At 47.1% G+C, this 18,465-nt stretch overlaps 1 protein-coding gene across 9 annotated transcripts in view; it reads right to left on the bottom strand.

Moving 5' to 3' along the window:
• The window catches only part of ERI3 (ERI1 exoribonuclease family member 3), a 128,316-nt gene that overhangs the window by 91,048 nt on the left and 18,803 nt on the right, over positions 1-18,465 (bottom strand). For all 9 annotated transcript variants that reach the window (XM_020897473.2, XM_070468276.1, XM_070468279.1 and 6 more), the window contains one exon: positions 4,248-4,364. In XM_020897473.2, the coding sequence (XP_020753132.1) occupies positions 4,248-4,364 (117 nt within the window). The remainder of the gene's footprint in view (positions 1-4,247; positions 4,365-18,465) is intronic.

Genomic DNA, 18,465 nt, shown 5'->3' with positions numbered 1-18,465 from the left:
GGCCTCCAGGATTCTGGGGCTTTCTCACACTCCCCTGCAGTCGTCAGCAATCCCAGAATCATCAGCCTGGGAGGAGCCTAGTGAGCTTGGCTTCCTCCCTCTCCCCATGCTTCCCAAACCACCTGTGGTCCAAGGCATGGCTTACAGCTTACAGCTACAGGACTTGAACTCAACCCTCAGAGACACAGGGGCTTCAGATCGTTTCAGGAACGGGCCTCGCTCCCCTATATTAAAGCCTCCAACAATGGACCACATCTGATCAGCTCTGTCAAGGCACTCGATGAAGATGGTGGAGGGTGAAATTTAAGAAGTCAATCCCCGTACCTGATACCAACAACCTATAAGACACACCAGAAACTGTGAGGAAGAGAGAAAATATAATAAAATACATACTGTGAAGTTATACCATAGGCCTAACCTAAATCTTTCACACTGCTGTTTAAGCCCATTCCCACTTGGGTTAATATATGTTTGTAAAAAGCTTTCACATCCTCACAATGAAAGGTACTAGAGCAAAGCCAAGTATTTATTAAGCTGAGAACCAGGGCTCACAGGCTAAACAGAGCTCAGAGACCTTAACCACTTAAAGCAGGAGAGGTGAGAGGAAGGATTAATGTGTGCTCCGTGGCTCCTTTCACTGAGGGATTACAGATTAACTCCCGCTTCCCCAGACTCAGAAACCACAAGGCGAGGGGCTTCTGACCCTGACTGATAACGTGACTGGTGACTGAGATCCCCTACCCACACCAGAGCTCTGTCTGGGGACGAGGGGGCTTCCTCGTTCGTAAACACGGGCAACTACAGGAAGCAGCCCTGGACACTCGCTGCCAATAGCATGTCAGTATCCAATGCTTTCTCCCTTCACAGTTTATCTCCAGCACAATCGTATTCTGACACCAAGACAGTTTGTTGATTACATAAGCACTTGTCTCTGGTGTGCAATCTGATAATCAGACCCACTCTTTCTCCTAGACAAAGAGACCAATAAATCTCACCCTTTACAAGTACAGGTGCAAGACAAAGCCCTTTACTGGCATTTAGCAAAATGGGTATTTTTTCCTAGTTTTTTTTTTTTTTTCCACAGTGACAACAATAACAAAAAGGACTGCACGTGGTCAGGGACGGTGCAGCAGCCCAGCTGCTAGAGGCAGAGACATAATGAGTTGGAGTGGATTCTAGAGGTGGTACGGACAGGCTTGGGAAGGAAGAAAACACAACCCCATCCTGTTTCTGTCAGAACATCTCCAGGCAGCCTATCAACTGGGACTAAGAAAGGACCTCAAGAAGGCTAATGACATGTTCATCCCTCAGAGCAGTAAGAGTGTCTGCATGCAGGCTGCAGATTCACTCAAGGCAGAACCCCTCTTCCAACTGCCCAGCACTGAGCCTGTCTCTCCTAATACAAGCATGTGCTTGCGCATGCACACACTTGACCAGGGTTCTTAAACAAAACTTCTGGTGCAAGAGAGAAAATCCTCCCAGAGGACCTGCTTAGAAAAACATGGAGGCTTGGGGTTGTTCTTCACCCTTACCAATGAAAGATTCCTTGTGGTTGGAATGATCTCCCCCCATGTCCGCAAAGGCACATACTGCCAGACTGGATGAGGTCTCAGAAGGACAGCCCCATCCTGTGTCCATGCCTCCCTTGGCATTACAGTCCATCTAGTATGAAGACAGGGTGATATCTAGATGACCTGAGGTTTTCCAAAGAAGACGTTACTTACTCAAAAGAGCAGTGAGCAGTACAGCTAGTCTTGGGGGAGGCAGGCTGTGGTGGAAAAACTCCTTGACACCAGTCACTTGAGGAACATGGATTTTTACTTGGTGTCAGGGCCTAAGGATAGGACCGACAGGGATCACATCTAGTTTCTGCCATCAAGGAGCTCACAGTCCAGTGTGGGGATGGATAAAAGACTGCAGTATAATGTATCCGACTATGCTATGCCGGGTTGAGCACGGCCCAGCCTGGGCTCAGTGAAGGCTTCCCAGAGAAGGTGACCCTGAGCAGAGTGCTGGAGGACAAGCAGGAGGGCAGGCGAGGCACACAGGCAGGAGGACCATCACATATAGAGGCGGACTGAGGAAAGTGAGGGGGAGGTGAAGCAGGGAGATCTAAGGCTGGATGAAAAGTCAGGGACCAGGCCAGGGAGAGTTCTGAGCTCTGGGAACCTGAGAGAGGATGGCAGAATCCATGCCTACAGCACAGTCACAGCCTCGCTTCAGAGCAGCCTTCATAAGGAGGATCCCATGCCACCAAGCCTACTACCCTCCAAATTATGTATGCGTGTCCTTCGGTGAGACTTTCCAGAAAAAAGAAACATCTCTCATTAGAGTCTTGCAATCCCTTCTCCCCTCCCTCAAAAGAGAAGCAGTAGCAACTTTGCTCTGAAAAACACCTGTTTCCCAATATCCTCAAGCATCCACTCCTGCCCAGAGCTGAGCTCCAGCAATGCTCCTTTCCATCCCTAAACAAGTACGAGCTTCCCCCAATTCAGGCCTGCCTGTCGATGTCAGGCAGTGAGCTGGAACTGGAGGCCCCAAGGGGGAGGCCTCACACAGACAGGAGGAAGAAAAAGATAAGAGGACACTACACTTTCAGGCCAGTGGAGGGCTCAAGAACCTGGCTGGTTTCAGGAAAATCTTCCCTTCCCTTCCCATAAGGAAGGGGATTTTCACCATTATCATTAAAATGACGATTTTTTTTTCCAAAGGGGGAAACAGGACAGATTAGCGCCCCCTAGTGGTACAGGTAATTCCCAGGGGAATGAGGGGAGAAAAGTTGTCCCCAGCGTAAGCCTCATCGTCATTGGTTGGAACAACAAAAGGCGTGAGAGACTAGACACCTTGGCAGATGGATGCCTACAACAAAAGGCCCACCTGGGGCACTGGCATCAAGGCCAGGAGCTCAAGACCCCATATCTGGGCTAAGTCAGTATCAGAGACCACTGAGCTCCCCAACCAGCACAGGTAGGCACTTCCCCAACCCCTCCACACCAAAGGGACTGTTTGGAGATTACTCAAGAACTTCTGTCCTCCTGATTCACTCATATAGAGAAAGCAGGTCCCTGGACGATGGCACAAAGTCTCTAAAGTACTCTCACCCCAAATGCTAGCTGTTCAGTTGCAAAATCATGTCCGACTCCTTGCAACCCCATAAACTGCAGCAAGCCGGGATTCCCCATCCTTCACTATCTCCCAGAGTTTGCTCAAACTCAGGTTCATTGAATTAGTGATGCTATCTCATTCTCTGCTGCCCCCTTCTCCCCTTGCCCTCAATCTTTTCCCAGCATCAGCTTCCTTTCCAGTGAGTCAGTTTTTCACATCAGGTGGCCAAAGGATTGAAGCTTCAGCTTCAGCATCAGTCCTTCCAATGAATATTCAGGGTTGATTTCCTTTAGGATTGACTGGTTTGATCTCCTCGCTTTCACATTTTCCCAGGATCTCTGCTACCACACACACTTGGCTCATGATTCCACCACCCCAGCATAGAGCATGTGACATGACGCACCACAGGGAAAAGCAGGCACAGCAGGCTTCTTCATACAGTCCTGAGAGTCAAACTCTTCCGGGGCACCTCCTCTCTGCCAACGGCTCTTCTGAGCCCCCAGCAAGCACCAAGATCTCAGTCCCAGTTTCACAATCCATAAAATGGGGCCACACTAAACTGTTGGCAAGGTGGCCAAGTACAGAAGCAGCCTAGGATAAGGATAAAGACATCTCCGCCTTGGCCAGGCTGTCCTCATACCCCACTTGGACTGCCCTTCTCTTTCCTTAGTGACAGTGCTGTGCTTCCCACAAATTCCATCAATGCTTCACAGAGCACCACTTCATTCAAGCACAGAAAAACATCACCAGACAGCTAAGAAAGCCTGAATATAACCAAGAAGCTGAAATCTTCACCTCCTGCCAAGGACCCGAAGGGGAAATAGAACTGAAAAGCTGAACCCCAGAGCCACCACCCCACTCCTAGACTCCAAGTCCCTAGTTACCAGGAAAAGTAGGGATGACGAGGAAGGGAAAGTGTCAGGGAAGCCAGAAAGAGTGAATCACTACTCTCCCTGGGCTCCCCGATGACCACAGTGATCCAAGGGGAGTGGCAGACTTTGTAAAAAGCCAACTGCTGGGCCCAATGTGTACCTGCCTTAACCTCTGAGAAGAACTATGCTTTCCCTAAGCAGCCAGTATAGAGCACCAATGATCCCCAAGCTCCTGTCCCAGCAGCGCCTGCCGCTAGCCAGGGCCCTTACCTCTGTACAGAAGGGAGTAAGCTGTGGATGGACTACGGGCTGGACATACATGTGAAAGGTAGACTCAATCTCCATGGTCCGGCCATTTAGCTTCAGGATGGGGAACTCGATGATTTCCTGGAACGGCAAAGGCACAGAAAAGGAAGAATCAGTTGTTTTTTTTTAAACCATCCATCTAAAAAAATAAAAATAAACTAACCATCTCAAATAATTCCGAATCAAGAATGGGTGAGTGTTTTGGACTCATTAGCTCCTGCCAGGTCAAACTGAAGACTCTGAGTGAGAAGATGCCAGCTCAGTTATAATGCTGACCCTCCCACTGTTAACATCCTCACAGGTTCCAGGGACCGACACACTCCACCCCCACTGTCTCTGGGAAGGGGAAGGAGACAGTGGGAGCATCTGGCCCAGTTTCCCTCCACCCCTGGTTCTCCAGCAGGGGTCTGCTCACTCCAGCCCCTAAAAGGAGAACCGCCTTCCTCCTGCCCGGGTCCCTTTCCTGGAAGGGGTCTAAGTCTCCAGTCACATAGATAACCAGCCATCAGACTAATGCACAAACCTCTGTGCATGAAGTTTAAACAGAGTCAATGAGTTTCGTCAGCTTTTACAAAAAGAAAAAAAAAAAGAGAGATGAGCAATAAATAAAGTCAAAGGAGTCAAAGACGATACTGAAGAGAAGGAGAAACCTGAGTAACAGTATTAAGAGCTAGTGCCTCCCACCTTTCTCTCAGGCAGCACATTCACCCCTCAGCACCGCCCCCCCAACCCAATCGCTTAGCCAGCCCTTCCCAGTCCACTGGAACGTAATGGAAGAGAACGAGGAGGAGTGACAATTTGTTTGGTGTCTCTAAGATTAATTTGTCTCCGTTATTTAATAGAGATGCACAGCACCAAGGTCCTGGTGTGCAAACAGGCTTGCAGCATGCCGACTGTGCAGCCCGCCTCATACATCGCTCCTGGAAAGGGAGGAACACGCCAGAGTGGGGAGAGGGCCAGAGAGAACACGCACACGCCGGAGAGACGAGGGGAAGCCAGGAGAGAGAATAAAAAAAATTATTGCTTTTTAATATTCAAAAACAGTTTGCAAAATTTAATCAAAGCAGAGGAAAAGCTAACATTTTTACCACTTTGACATTTTTATTAGCGCTTTCATAAATTTTTAAAACATGAATGGAATTAGTTTACAACACACACAAAAAAAAACTGCCCTGAAAACATCTGGAAGAGACAAATAGGAAATAATAAAAAAAATAAATAAAAGCAAAACCCTCCGAGTAAAATTAGCATGTGAAAGAGGCCTCCACTGCAGAGACAGGAGGGGGGCTTTGCCCAATCAGTGGCCCCCACAGTCAGCTGCAGTGGCATCCTTTCCCCAGGTCGCCCATTCTGCTGAGAACCTTTCCAGCATCACTAAAATCAAGGCAAATTGGTTCTCTCCAGGGACAGCCCAGAGAAACAACAGAGAAGCCGCTGACACCTGACTGCATTCAGGAAATGGATGAGTGGGGAGACGGAAGAAGAAATGGCCTGTCTCCCTAATATTCCAAGGCAGCCTGGTGTCGCCCCACCAAACACACCTGCTCTATGGGATTCGTTTTTCAAGCATCTTGATCCAACAGATCATAGCAGGACTGAGGACCAAACCAAGGCAGCCAGATTTCATGACAGAGAAATTCAAAGCTTCTGGCTCCCTGGGCTGCCCCAAGGATGGGGAAGCTGGCAGGAGCCCCTAGAGACAGGAAGGGCGGAAAAACTAAGACTGAGGCGGGGGGGGGGGGGGGGGCGGCGGAGAGGAGGCCCAGGCTGCTGCTTAAACTAAGTGGTGCCTCTCCTCCCAGAGAACCACAAAGTAGGCCAGAGGGGAGAGCTTGGCTCTGAAAAACAACACACACACACACACACACACACAAAGTGCACACTGGTCCCCTTGAAAAACCAGATACCCAATATTTCCAGGCTCTAACTCTGAGGTGGGGCTCATCTGAGTGAGGCTCGTTTCTGATATCCTTCCTCTGCCACTAAGTAGAAGAAACACTTCCCCAACAGAAAGACCTCCATAGCCTAGTCGGTTTGGCAGCCCTGGTGTCTAAGGAAACAAATACAGCCAGCTCCTCACTAACAACGTTAGCTGGGCCCACAATGAAATTTAACCTGTGACACAACTGTACTTTTCATTTAAACTTTCATTTGGAGAGAAGCAGTGTTTGGAGACCTGCAGTTTGTCCTGCTAATAAAGACAAGTGTTGGGACCTTTAAGGATGCCATTCATCTCTGGCTTTTATTAAATTCAATTTTCTTAAGCCCATGATACATTATGAAATTAGGAGTTGACATTCCTCTGGAAACAAAAATATCTATCAAACATAAATAGAAAAAAACCCTTCTATTACCAAGAATTTATGGCTTAAAGTTGATCTCTTTCCACTTTTTTACAAGCACATGGTTTGTTTTAGAGATCTGAAATGTTATTATAGATCTAGAATTTTATTAGTATTTATTGTAAAATAGTAAGCGCTTCAGCTCCCGCTCTGACCAGCACCGAGTCAGCATTCCCAGTACTCTTAAAACTTGGCCTTTGGGTTTCCCTGCCGCAGCTCAATCCTTCCTGCCACTGGCTTCCTCACCCCTGGGGAAATGGAACCCAACCTAAGTGTTCACACTCGAAATCACCCTCCCAGAGAGGAGGAACAAGCCAGCCTTGGCTCTGTATGAAGAGGGGCAACTCCTCTGAAATGTCTGCGGGCCAGCATGCAGCAGATTGGACCTATCCTAAACACCTCTCCAACGTTGTTTGGCCATCAGCCAAGCTTTCTCTCCAAGATCAAGAACAAGCCCAATCTCAGAACATGACTTTGCAGGGGTCCTACCTCAGCACCACCATCAACTATTATAACAACAACCTTACACACTGGCATATTCTTTTGAGCCATGGAAGATGCAAAAGAGGAACTTCTGATAGAAGACCCTCTGGGGAAAAGGACCTCACTTATCTACTTCTAACCTTTCCATATTGCCCAGACAAGCCCAGAACCTCAAAGCACTGTTCTCAACAGACCATTCATGGAAGAGGAGCCCCAGTTTGTACCAGCTGACAAAACTCTGCAGCCTGTACACCTGGGGTAGGCCAAACACTTTACAAGTTTTCAGCTGATAATGATCAGAGAGGGAACCCCAAAGCTATCGGCTGATCACATTCATTCCACCCAAAGCTTATGAAGATGTCCCTGAGTGCCAGCTTCTAAGGGCAGCTGTTCAGATCATGAACCTGTTATTCTGCCCTTCCTCCTTTGCCCTCCCTCAATTTCCTCATTTCCCTTGGAAGAATTTTTTTTTTAAAGGAACAGCTGGATGTCTGTTTGTGTAAAGGCAGCACCATGAAGGAAAAAAGAACTGGTTTGTATTTAACAGCCCTCTTTTCCAGCCCTAATAGTAATTTCACAATGCCTTACTTCTGTATGATGTTTGCATCCAATTAAACTACCTGAGGATCCACTCTGTACAGGACCCTGGTCAGGTGTGGGAGTGCGATTTAGAGATAAGATGTGGTCTGCCTGAGAAGTACATGAACCAGCAGAAAAGCAAATGATGAACAATGCACTGAGAGAAGTATCTTAAAGGAGCAACATACCCAGGGTCATGCTTTTTATTATACACGTTTTTAAATACACTTCCTTATCTTACCCTTTTTAATCCTGGAAGGTAAGTCATATTGCTGTCATCATCAGGTCATAAAACAATACTATTAAGCACCTACTATTCACCAGGCAGGGGCTGGGTGTAGACACAAAGGCAAAAATAATGAGATATGTCTCCTCTCTCCAAGGTGCTGGGAGCCTGGGCAAGGGGTAGTGAGGAGCTGGCCCCAACACTTTCAGAGACAAACACAAGATGGAATCATTTCATTCTTTCCATTTATTATTTACTATGTGGCTGACAGTTAGAACCAGACATGGAACAACAGATTGGTTCCAAATTGGGAAGGAGTATGCCAAGGCTGTATATTGTCACCGTGCTCACTTAACTTATATGCAGAGTACATCATGTGAAATGCTGGACTGGATGAAGCACAAGCTGGAATCAAGATTGCTGGGAAAAATATCAATAACCTCAGATATGCAGAGGACACCACCCTTATGGCAGAAAGTGAAGAAGAACTAAACAGCCTCTTGAAGGTGAAAGAGGAGAGTGAAAAAGCTGACTTAAAACTCAACATTCAAAAAACAAAGATCACGGCATCCAGTCCAATCACTTCATGGCAAATAGATGGGGAAACAATGGAAACAGTGACAGACTTTATTTTCTTGGGCTTCAAAATCACTGCAGATGGTGACTGCAGCCATGAAATTAAAAGACACTTGCTTCTTGGAAGAAAAGCTATGACAAACCTAGACAGCATATTAGAAAGCAGAGACATTACTTTGGCAACAAATGTCCTTCTAATCAAAGCTACGGTTTTTCCAGTAGTCAAGTACGGATGTGAGAGTTGGACCATAAAGAAAGATGAGCCCTGAAGAATTGATGCTTTTGAACTGTGGTGTTGGAGAAGACGCTTGAGAGTCCCTAGGACTGCAAGGAGATCCAACCAGTCAATCCTAAAGGAAATCAGTCTTAAATATTCACTGGAAGGACTGATGCTGAAGCTGAAGCTCCAGTACTTTGGCCATCTGATGGGAAGAGCAGACTCATCAGAAAAGACCCTGATGCTTGGAAAGATTAAAGGCAGGAGGACAAGGGGATGACAGAGGATGAGATGGTTGGATGGCATCACTGACTCAATCGACATGAGTTTGAACAAGCTCCAGGATATGGTGAAGGACAGGGAAACTGCAGTTCATGGGGTTGCAAAGAGGTGGACACAACTGAGTGAACACCAACACCAGAGGTGGCAGACACTCTGCTAAATGTGCAACAGGAATGACGACATTGAATCCCTAACAACTCATCAAATGGGTATCCCTATTAGGCCTATTTTACAGAACAACTAAGACCCCAAAAGCAGTTGTCACTTGCTCAAGGTTGCACTGCTAGTAAGGGACAAAGCTGGGACTCCAGGTGAGGAAAATGAGACTTAAAGAAGTAGGACTAACAGCTCTCAAAATCTGAAGGGTCAAGAAAGATCTGATTCTTTTAGTCTGAAAGACTGTCTTTAAGGAGCTCAGTGCTCTATCTCCTAAAAAGAAAGACTGTTCTTGAGTTATAAGAGCAACGAATGTGAAATATCCAGGCAGAAAGTCCTGCAAAATTACAACTGAAAAGCCTCCACTACAGCTGCAGGGACACACATACTGCTGGCTCTGTGCTCAGGGAGGGCGAGAACTATGAGCCTTCATTCTGCATCTCTAGCACCCAGGTCTGTTCCAGCACACAGATCCCACTCTCAGCTTTTGGTAAGTAAACACATAAAGGGACTGATAAATGGCAAGCAAGAAACCAAGAGCATGCCTCTAACAGGAAAATTCTGTTCTCACAGAGCTCTCCATAGGACCAGAGAGGTACTGTGACCTACCTAAGGCGACAAGATGGGAGGTGGCAGAGCCAGACTGCAAAGAACTTTCTACCAGATCCCCTGCCTCTCATCTCCCAGCCTCCCTCGACTGCTACAAACCATCAACGTCCCAGTTTTCTGTGTGCCTGGGACCACAGATTCCTGGAGCAGAAATCTGCTAAAATTAGGACAGCTGGTCACCCTACACCGTCCACCGCGACCTGCACTACTAGGTTGTCCAAGGGCAGAGCACCACAACCCCAAAAAGCTGGTCTGCTGATGATGGATGAGAACTAGCCACAACTTGACAACTAAGAACAGAAGCCTTAGAACTTGGATTTCTCAAAGTACCCAAGGTTCCAAACCTATTGTATCTGCTGTGTCACTCAATAAAATGCCAGCTGTAAATAGTTTTTTAAAGGGGAAGGAAGACAGAGAGATAAAAAGGAAGCACCAAGCAAATAGTCTTTTATCTTTTTAGGCAGAAGTTTCAGTTGGAGCAGAGATTTCAAATGCAGCTACTTTCTAATTGCTTAAGTAGGAACCCCAGTGATTCTCTTGATAAACTGAATCTTGATAAACTTGACAAACTGAAGACAAAACTGCAACAGCATTTCAAATGAAATTTCACATCCACAATCAGTAGATTATAAGGAATAAATGTGTAGGTTGCTTTCAGTGTATTCAAACTCCCTTAAGCTAAAGTGTCTGCCGTGATAAGATTATATTCAAAGACACAACAACAAAAGGATTTTAAGCAGAAGGACTTTGGGTTAGACATTTTTTGACAATGGGTCAGAGGGTTTAATAGTGTGGCATTCTTACAGACCTCTTCTCCAAAGCACAGATTCTTCTTTGCCTTGAGTCAATCTTTCTATGGTCCTTTCTGAAATGAGCAGATTTTTCATGGCTCCCCCTTCTCAACCTAGGAACTGGCATTCCCTCAGTTTACAACTAATCTGCCTTCTCTCCACCCACTGATTCAAAGTCCAAAAAGTGTGCACTCCTGCACAGAAAGGTTCGATGAAATCCTAAAGCAACATCATCACACGACAAGGCAGAAAAAGCAGTACCTGGTGAAAACGGATTTTATCCAGAGAAAGATTTTGGATAAAAGTTTCGTGCAAAGGCAAGACCTTTCTCTCCAAGGGATCAAGGAGCCTCTTGACCACAGGGAAGAGAGGAAGTTGAGAGAGAGAAGGGAGACGTGCAGGCTGCGCTGGGTAACGAAGGGACTGTAGTTGACTTAACAGTTTCTCCTTTGGGGGGGGAAGAAAAAAAAGACATTTTATGCACAAGGAGCTTATTTCTTAAACAAACACTCGTGGTTTTGATTTACACCACAGCCTGCTCCTAAATAATTTATGGCGGGTTAAATTTATTGCCGAGCCCTGGCTGGCTGCAAATTCGAATTGCCAAATAATTAGATTTTAGGGCAAAGCTTATAAATTACCCGTCGATTTGTCCGGACTTGTTTGTCAGTTGCTTTGTGCTTCAGGTCATCTTTGGCATTTGGCTGTTTGGGTTTTAATTGCTGATTTACACTTTGACAGATGAGAGCTGATGCTCGAAGTTTCAGGACAAGGAAGGGTAAAAAATTGAAGCTGCACAAGGCTGATTTTTCACCTACACGTCCGTCTTCATCCATTCCCATAGACCCCAAAGCAATTAAAATATAGAAAAGAGGCTGAAAATAGAGACTGCTATTCTTTACAGGGGGGAGGGGGTGCAAACTGAATTATAATTCAGATTTTACTGAAATCTGAATTTTTAAAAATATATAATACCAATAAATGAAGGAGACCAAAAATCTTAGAAACTACATCCTTACCCAGGAGTGTACAAGCTGGTGTCTACAAACACACGACTGTGAATCAGCCTCAGTTCAAACACCTTCAGATATTCAATTGTAAATAACTTCTGCTATTAGTGGCCTCTGTGAAGCTGACCCTTCTGGGCAGCAAACAACCAAATGATTTCTTTGTAGCTACCTGTATACCTACATTTGTCAGGGAATTAATTTAAACAAATCTCAGGTTGTGTGCAGGAGAGGTCCCAAGGGGCAGCCCTACAGGAGGGCACAGAAGTGGAAGGGCGCCAAATTCAACTTACCGTTCTAATGGAGGGAAAAAATCTCTTTGGATAATGCTGTGGCTCCGTCTACATGTTGATAGAGGACCTGCAGGCTCTCTTTATGCTCCCCAGAGAAGGAGGGCCTGCCTCCCAGCCACCTGCTGTACCCCAATAGCTTACTATGAGGCCATGAGTCAAAATAACATTAGTAGTAATTCTCCTAACAAGAGCAGACACATATAGCTATTACATGCCAGGCACAGTTCTAAGCTCTTACATTTTATCCTCCCAATAGTCCTATAAGATTGGTAATATTATTAACCCCATTTTGCCAATAATGTCAGCTGAGGCATACGAAGGACGAGTAACTCACTCAAGGCAGGTCATACTGCACCACACACTGGTGGTGCACACCAGACTCAGATCCAGAGGGTCCATTTCTGGAGTTCCTGCTCCTAAGCACTCTGCTATACTGCTTCTCACAGAACAGCCTCTGCCTCAGGTCGCCTCACTTTGAGGGGAGGTTGAGAGTCCACATTCTGGCACCAGAGCACATGTTGCAGCCAAAGCCTGTTCAGTTAATCACCCAATAGGGTGGGGAAAGTTAAGTAACATAAAAGATGAATCAGAGGCTTGGTTTGACAAAGTCCATTTTTTCCAATCAATGCAAATAATGCAGTGAAGACCCACTAGCCAGGAGTGAAGAGGTGGGGCTGAGTAACAGGTGATCAAGACAGACCAGGCCCACTCAGGCCGAGAGCGGGCTCTGGCCAGGCAACTAGGAGAGGAGCCCAGAGAGGCTAGTTGGGCTTCAGGAAACCTTGCACAGTAATCCCCACTCACGGCCCAGGGGCTGCTAGTCTCTTCACAGAAGACAGCATCCCCCAAGGGAGCTTCATAGATCCCCTGCCCTCTGTGTGCCCAACGGCCAGAAGCCAGGTCAGGGAAACACATGTGCTGCCATGATGGCAGATTTTCAAAAAACCAGTAAGCAAGCGACACAGACTAACATCTTGTCCACGCTGCCTGAACACTTTTCTCGCACACTGGCTCATAGGAATCCACATCTCTGTAAGGCAGGCAGGTATCATTGCCCTATTTTATAGATGAGAAAGCTAAGGTGGTCAGTGACTTAAAAGCATAGTCCCTTAAAAGCATAGTCCCTTACAGGCAGCATAAAATCCCATCTCCTGGGAATTTATGAGAAATGCAAGTTTCTGGCCTCCAATCCAGACTTTCTGAATCAGAAACCCTGAGGGTGGGCCCAGCAATCTGTGTTTTAAAAAGCTTCCAGGTAATTCCGAGACTTGTTGAAGTTTGAGAGCCACTGGTGGAGTAAAGCAGTGTTTCTCAGACTTCAAATTACCTGACGTCTTGTCAAACTACATTCTATCTAATGCTGGGCCTGATAACGGGCTTCCCAGATGGCTCAGTGGTAAAGCATCCACCTACCAGTGCAGGAGACATGGGTTTGATCCCTGGTCTGGGAAGATCCCCTGGAGAAGAAAACGGCAACCCACTCCAGTATTCTTGCCTGGAAAACCCCATGGACAGAGAAGCCTGGTAGGTTACAGTCCATGGGGTCACAAAAGAGTTAGACACAACTTAGTGACTGAACAACAAGGGCCTGATATTCCGTATTTCTAACAAGATCCCAGGGGATGGGGATGCCCCTGGTTCTCAGACCACATTTTAGCCAAGGTATAGTCTAGAATATCTGTGTGACTAAGTCCTTATCACAGACATACTGACAAAAGAACATCAGAGCCCAGGGTTCTTGGCTCTTAGAATAAACCCTTGCTCGGCCCACTTTCAAGCCCCTCAGGTGAGTCCTTTATATCTGCCAACCACGCCTGGCTTCTGCCATCAGACATTTCATTCTCCTGGCTGCAGAGATCCATGGTGGAAAAGCTGGCATGTCATATCCCAGAACTGTGTAGAGCAAGGTGACACATTTCTGTTAGGAAGCTTGCAAGAGGTCCTCCTGCCAAGGCAATGCCTGCTCCCTTCAAGAATGTGATCAAGACCCAGAGCATCAACTACCCACAGAGCACTCATCATACTACTCTCTCCAGAAAAACATCTTCCTTCTACACAAATGAATCAAAAAGTGGAGCTGGATACCTCTCCAAGGAAGACCTCTCATTATAGACATCAGGCAGGAGCTATCTTTATACCCCTGGTCCTGATTAAGTCTAACACTGGCCACAGGTGTAGATCAGGATCACAGCAATTTCTACAATAGCCTGAGGCCCCAAGCTGGAGACATCTCACCACCTCCACACCATACCATGAACTTTCTCTAAGGCCTGCCCCTGGCATTGTTACTCTGGTCACCTTACCTCTCTAGTGAAAGCAGACCTTATCAGAATGGCATGCTTCCTCCCAGTCATTAGTCAGTCCCTGCCTCCTCCATACCCAACTACCAATCCCTTTCAGCTGATCAGTTGGCTTTTCATTCACCCCTGCTAGTGCTGGGGAGAGGCGGGGAGCACAGACTGTGATCAATACAGAGTCCCTGAACTCCATTTCAGACACTGCAATTTCAAGCCATGGCCCTGAGTTTATCACATTGGTAGAGCAAGATTCCAAGCTTTTCAGCCAATTATCGTCCTATCCACCATCACCATCTACTTCCCAAAGGACACGGTCACAGCAGTTCATCAAACAGATCCCAGAGGAGTAAAGTAACTGCCTCTGTCACCACTAAGCTCTCCTACGGCAGGTGTCCCTGACACAGGCCTTCAGTGCAGAGCACTCCATTTATAACCACCGCAGGTTTCCTCTCTCCACTCCCCACCAAATCTCTTAGCACCACTGCCAACCAGAGCCCACCAGTACCCAAAAAAGCTATGAGCTACTCAAGAGCATGGTTCTCAAGCTTGCTTCTTTCCCAGCAGATCTAAGGGCTACAACACATAACTCTTCCATTCCCACCATCACCACCTTAGTCCAACCCACTAACCCACTTTCAAGTAGTAACTCCTAACCAGTTTCCCTCTGCCCATATCTAACCCCGTGGAACACCTTCCCTTCCATTCCCTTGAGCACTGGCTAACGACACCTCCTTCTGTTTCCTCTCTTCCACTCAACAACATTCACACTTCCTTTCCTGGCTTGCCGATTTTACTTTATCAACCTTACTGTGGACTCTGCACTTCCTTTCCTTTCAGCAACATCAGCACCTCCCAGTGAGAGCCTCTGCTAGCAGTTAGCCTTCAGACAAGTCCTTGGCTGGAAGGGCCTCCCCTGGACTAGACACTGACCCGGGCACTGAACAGTGGAACTCACACAACAGACATTTACTACCATGGACCAAGGTCTCCTACTGGCCACTACAGAGAGGGACAGGGTCTAAACAAGCCCATTCCAAGGCAGTTTTACTTCAAGTGAAGAGCTTCCATAATGTTTGACTTCCCCGCCAGAGCCTTCCTCCCTCCTTTCTGATTCTCCCGGTACCTAACCAGGCTTTGCCCATGGCAGCACTCAACCCACCAAACCATCTGTGCCTGTCCTAGCCTGCTCACCCTTCTGCTGCAGACCTGCCAGCCTGGGGGGTGGGGGTGGGGGTGGGCTTGGCTAATGTCAATCTGGGAACACTCTTGTTCCAGGCTTTTAGGCAATGACTCAATTTTCACAGCTAGAGCTCAAAGCTCATCACATAAATGTATGACTGTGGGGGCTTTTTAAATATTGTGAACACCTAGGATAAGGGGATAAAAAATAATCATTCCAAAGCATCTTAATCAAAATGATGCAGGATCCTTTTTCCCAACAAGACACAGAGATGGAGGAAGCATCTCCTAATATCAGTTTTCCTCATGTCAGACAACTGATTCCGGTCTACAAAGTACGAAATGTAATCAACAGAGGGGAGAGAAAATACAAGACAGGACGGGGGCAGGGAGAAGTGAAGCCAAGCCCAAAGACCAACCCTAAATGCTCCTCAGGATTTTACTCCCCATCCCCCTTCCCAACGTACTGGCTTTCTTTCTGTGGCTGTGTTACCTGTTGCTGCTGCTCAGACAGACAGCTCATTTTGTCCCCACCTCCCACCTCTCCAGTCTGTAGCAAGTCATTTCTCTCCTCCTGCCTCTTCATTAATCCTTCCCTCCTTCCTTCTGTTCTCAGTGTTAAGTCAGCCAGCCATTTATCTGTTTGAAGGGTATAAACCTCCCCAGTCTATGGAAGGAGGTCTTCCCATGGGATGCCTAGCAGATTCAGATCCAAACTGCCAGTACTGGGAGCAGGGGGTGGGGGGTGATGTCACCCCCTAGCCCTTGCCTCTCCCTAGAGACCTCACAGCCCAGCCCAGAGCTACCTTCTGGGGCAGCTTCCTGACAATGCCTCAGGGCCTTAGCTCACATATTTCTATTTGACCCTCATCCTTCTGCCTCTCACACTTTTATTGCCTAAAATTCTCTTAAACCTTTTGTAGCCTTCATAGTCTCACTGATGTTCTTGAATGTGAAAAATACCATATCAATGATACAGACAATCCTACTAGCCAAATGGTGAAATCATTGGCTGGGTTCTGGGACTTCTGTGGTGGTCCAGTGGTTAGGACTCAATGCTTTCAGGGCCTGGGTTCAATCCCTGGTTGGGGCCTGAAAGATCCCGCAAGCCATGTAGCACAGAAAAAAAGAAAAGAAAAGAAATTGCCAGGTCAAAGTCTTCATTCTCTCTCTGTCTCATTTTCAACATCCACACAAGCAAGTCTGCAATCCAGTTCAGTTTTTTCAGACTTGGGTCAGTGGGTCCTGGCGCATCCTGTGAGCACCTTCGTTCATTCCTGCTACAGCAGTTCTGAGAGCTCTCGGGCCCACTTGGCATCCTGACCTCCTGACCTTCCCTTACTGGGGAGCTATGCGCCCCCTCCAGAAGCAGGGCTGACCGCTCCCCTGCTGTGCGCCCACTGCGCCAAGTACTCACCCAGGCTATGCTGGTTATCATGTTCCTTGACTATGAGTTCCTTGAGGGTAGGGACCATTTCTTGTTTTTATATCCTGGCATCTAACACAGAGGTTGAAGTTTTTATCCAGAGAGTAAAAAGAGGCTTTTTCATTGCCTCTAAGGTGGTTACCATGAGGTCCTCCCTATTCTTTTACAGACTTGGTTGGTTTTGTCATGTCCAACAAAAACCCTAAAAGGCAGCTCAGTGTCACTGTTAGTTTACAATCCCTGATTTCATTCACCATTCATCAATGGCCCCATTCTTTAGAGCTCTTCCCCACCACCAACCTTAGCCCAGTGTCTAACAAAATCTCCATTCCAACAGCTGTCTCAGCCCTGAAGAGGCCACTAGATAATAACAGGCTGGGGGAAATGTCTCCTGTTTTGCACTAAATTACGTGGTTGATTTTGTTACCAGTGACCCAGCGCTTCCCAAGGAAAGTTCCTGGTCCCACCCCCAGGCAACTCCAGAGCCTAACTATAAACTATGGCATTTTAAAGGTATAAACCCTGGGGAAGGTAGAGAAGCAGACTGAATAGTGCAAATAAACCCACTTCGATTGTACCTCTGCTATGCCAAACTCACAACAGAGCACCACCATGCACCAGTGCTCTGCTCCCCGAGATGTATATTTTACTTTCACATTGCTATGTCTGCTCCAAATAAAGAAGGGCCGTTCGGCTTTACACGTGAACTTTCAACAGGGCCAAGACCCGGACACAGCAAATGCTTGTTCCCATTCAGGGAGCCCTAGTGAGGAGCCACAGTCAGAGCCTTGGGAGGCCCATCCTGATGAGGGACCACCAGGAAACTGTAGCCTGTGGAGGGGGGGCCCGGGGAGGGGGCAGGGGAGGCACCACATTTATGGAAGCAGCAACAAAAAGTTCAAAGGGGCCTAGTGGGCTGCGCCATTCCCACCCATCACTGGCCACCAATAGAGGAATTCATTCATAGTGACCATGGAAGAAGAGATGTGCTAAAGCAGACATATAACTAAAAAGAAAGGCAGTAATTGGTCTGATGGGCAGGGGAAAAATTATTCCAGGAGTTGAGAGCCTATGCAAGAACACTTACGGCTCACACAGTCATCATAACTCAGCCCCCTCAAGCATTTTGTGCTCTGCTTATGGTGTTAACTTTAATGTCTTAACATATAACACCATCCGCACTAACACAAAATACTACATACGCCAGATGAGGCTGAGTTATAGTTGCTGTGGGAAGCATAACTTTGAATTTCCTGATTTTGGTGCATTTAATCTCAACCATAATGTTACATTAACGTCGGTTTTGCATTTCATTTCCCAGTTTAGAAGAATAGAATAGCGTCAGCGCCTTCGCCTGTCTGTACAGAAAAAGGAGGCGGACTGACTGGGGCCATGGGCAGATGGACCGCAACCCAACAACTGGGCCCTCCTGCTAAAAAGCCTGACCTGACCCCTCCCACTTGGAGGAACCTGGACCAGGACGAGTGAAAGGCAAGGAAGGGGTGAATTCTTTCTCTAGGGAATGACCTTTCCATCCACTTGCAAAGTGCAGGAACCAGAAGCAGAGAAGGGAAGAAGCTGAATACAGAGCAACAGCAATGTGCGTGTATCAGGTGGAGGGGGGGGTGGGGTGGTAAAGAGGGTAGGGGCCTCCTGCTGCTCAGCCTTGAATGGAAGAGAAGGAGACCAATACAGTGTGATTTGTAGGGATCGTAATCA

Source organism: Odocoileus virginianus, chromosome 5 (assembly GCF_023699985.2).
Source record: "Odocoileus virginianus isolate 20LAN1187 ecotype Illinois chromosome 5, Ovbor_1.2, whole genome shotgun sequence".
Taxonomy (NCBI): Eukaryota; Metazoa; Chordata; class Mammalia; order Artiodactyla; family Cervidae; genus Odocoileus; species Odocoileus virginianus.
The sequence above is the reverse complement of the archived record's forward strand: the minus strand, read 5'-3'. Positions and strand labels throughout refer to the sequence as shown.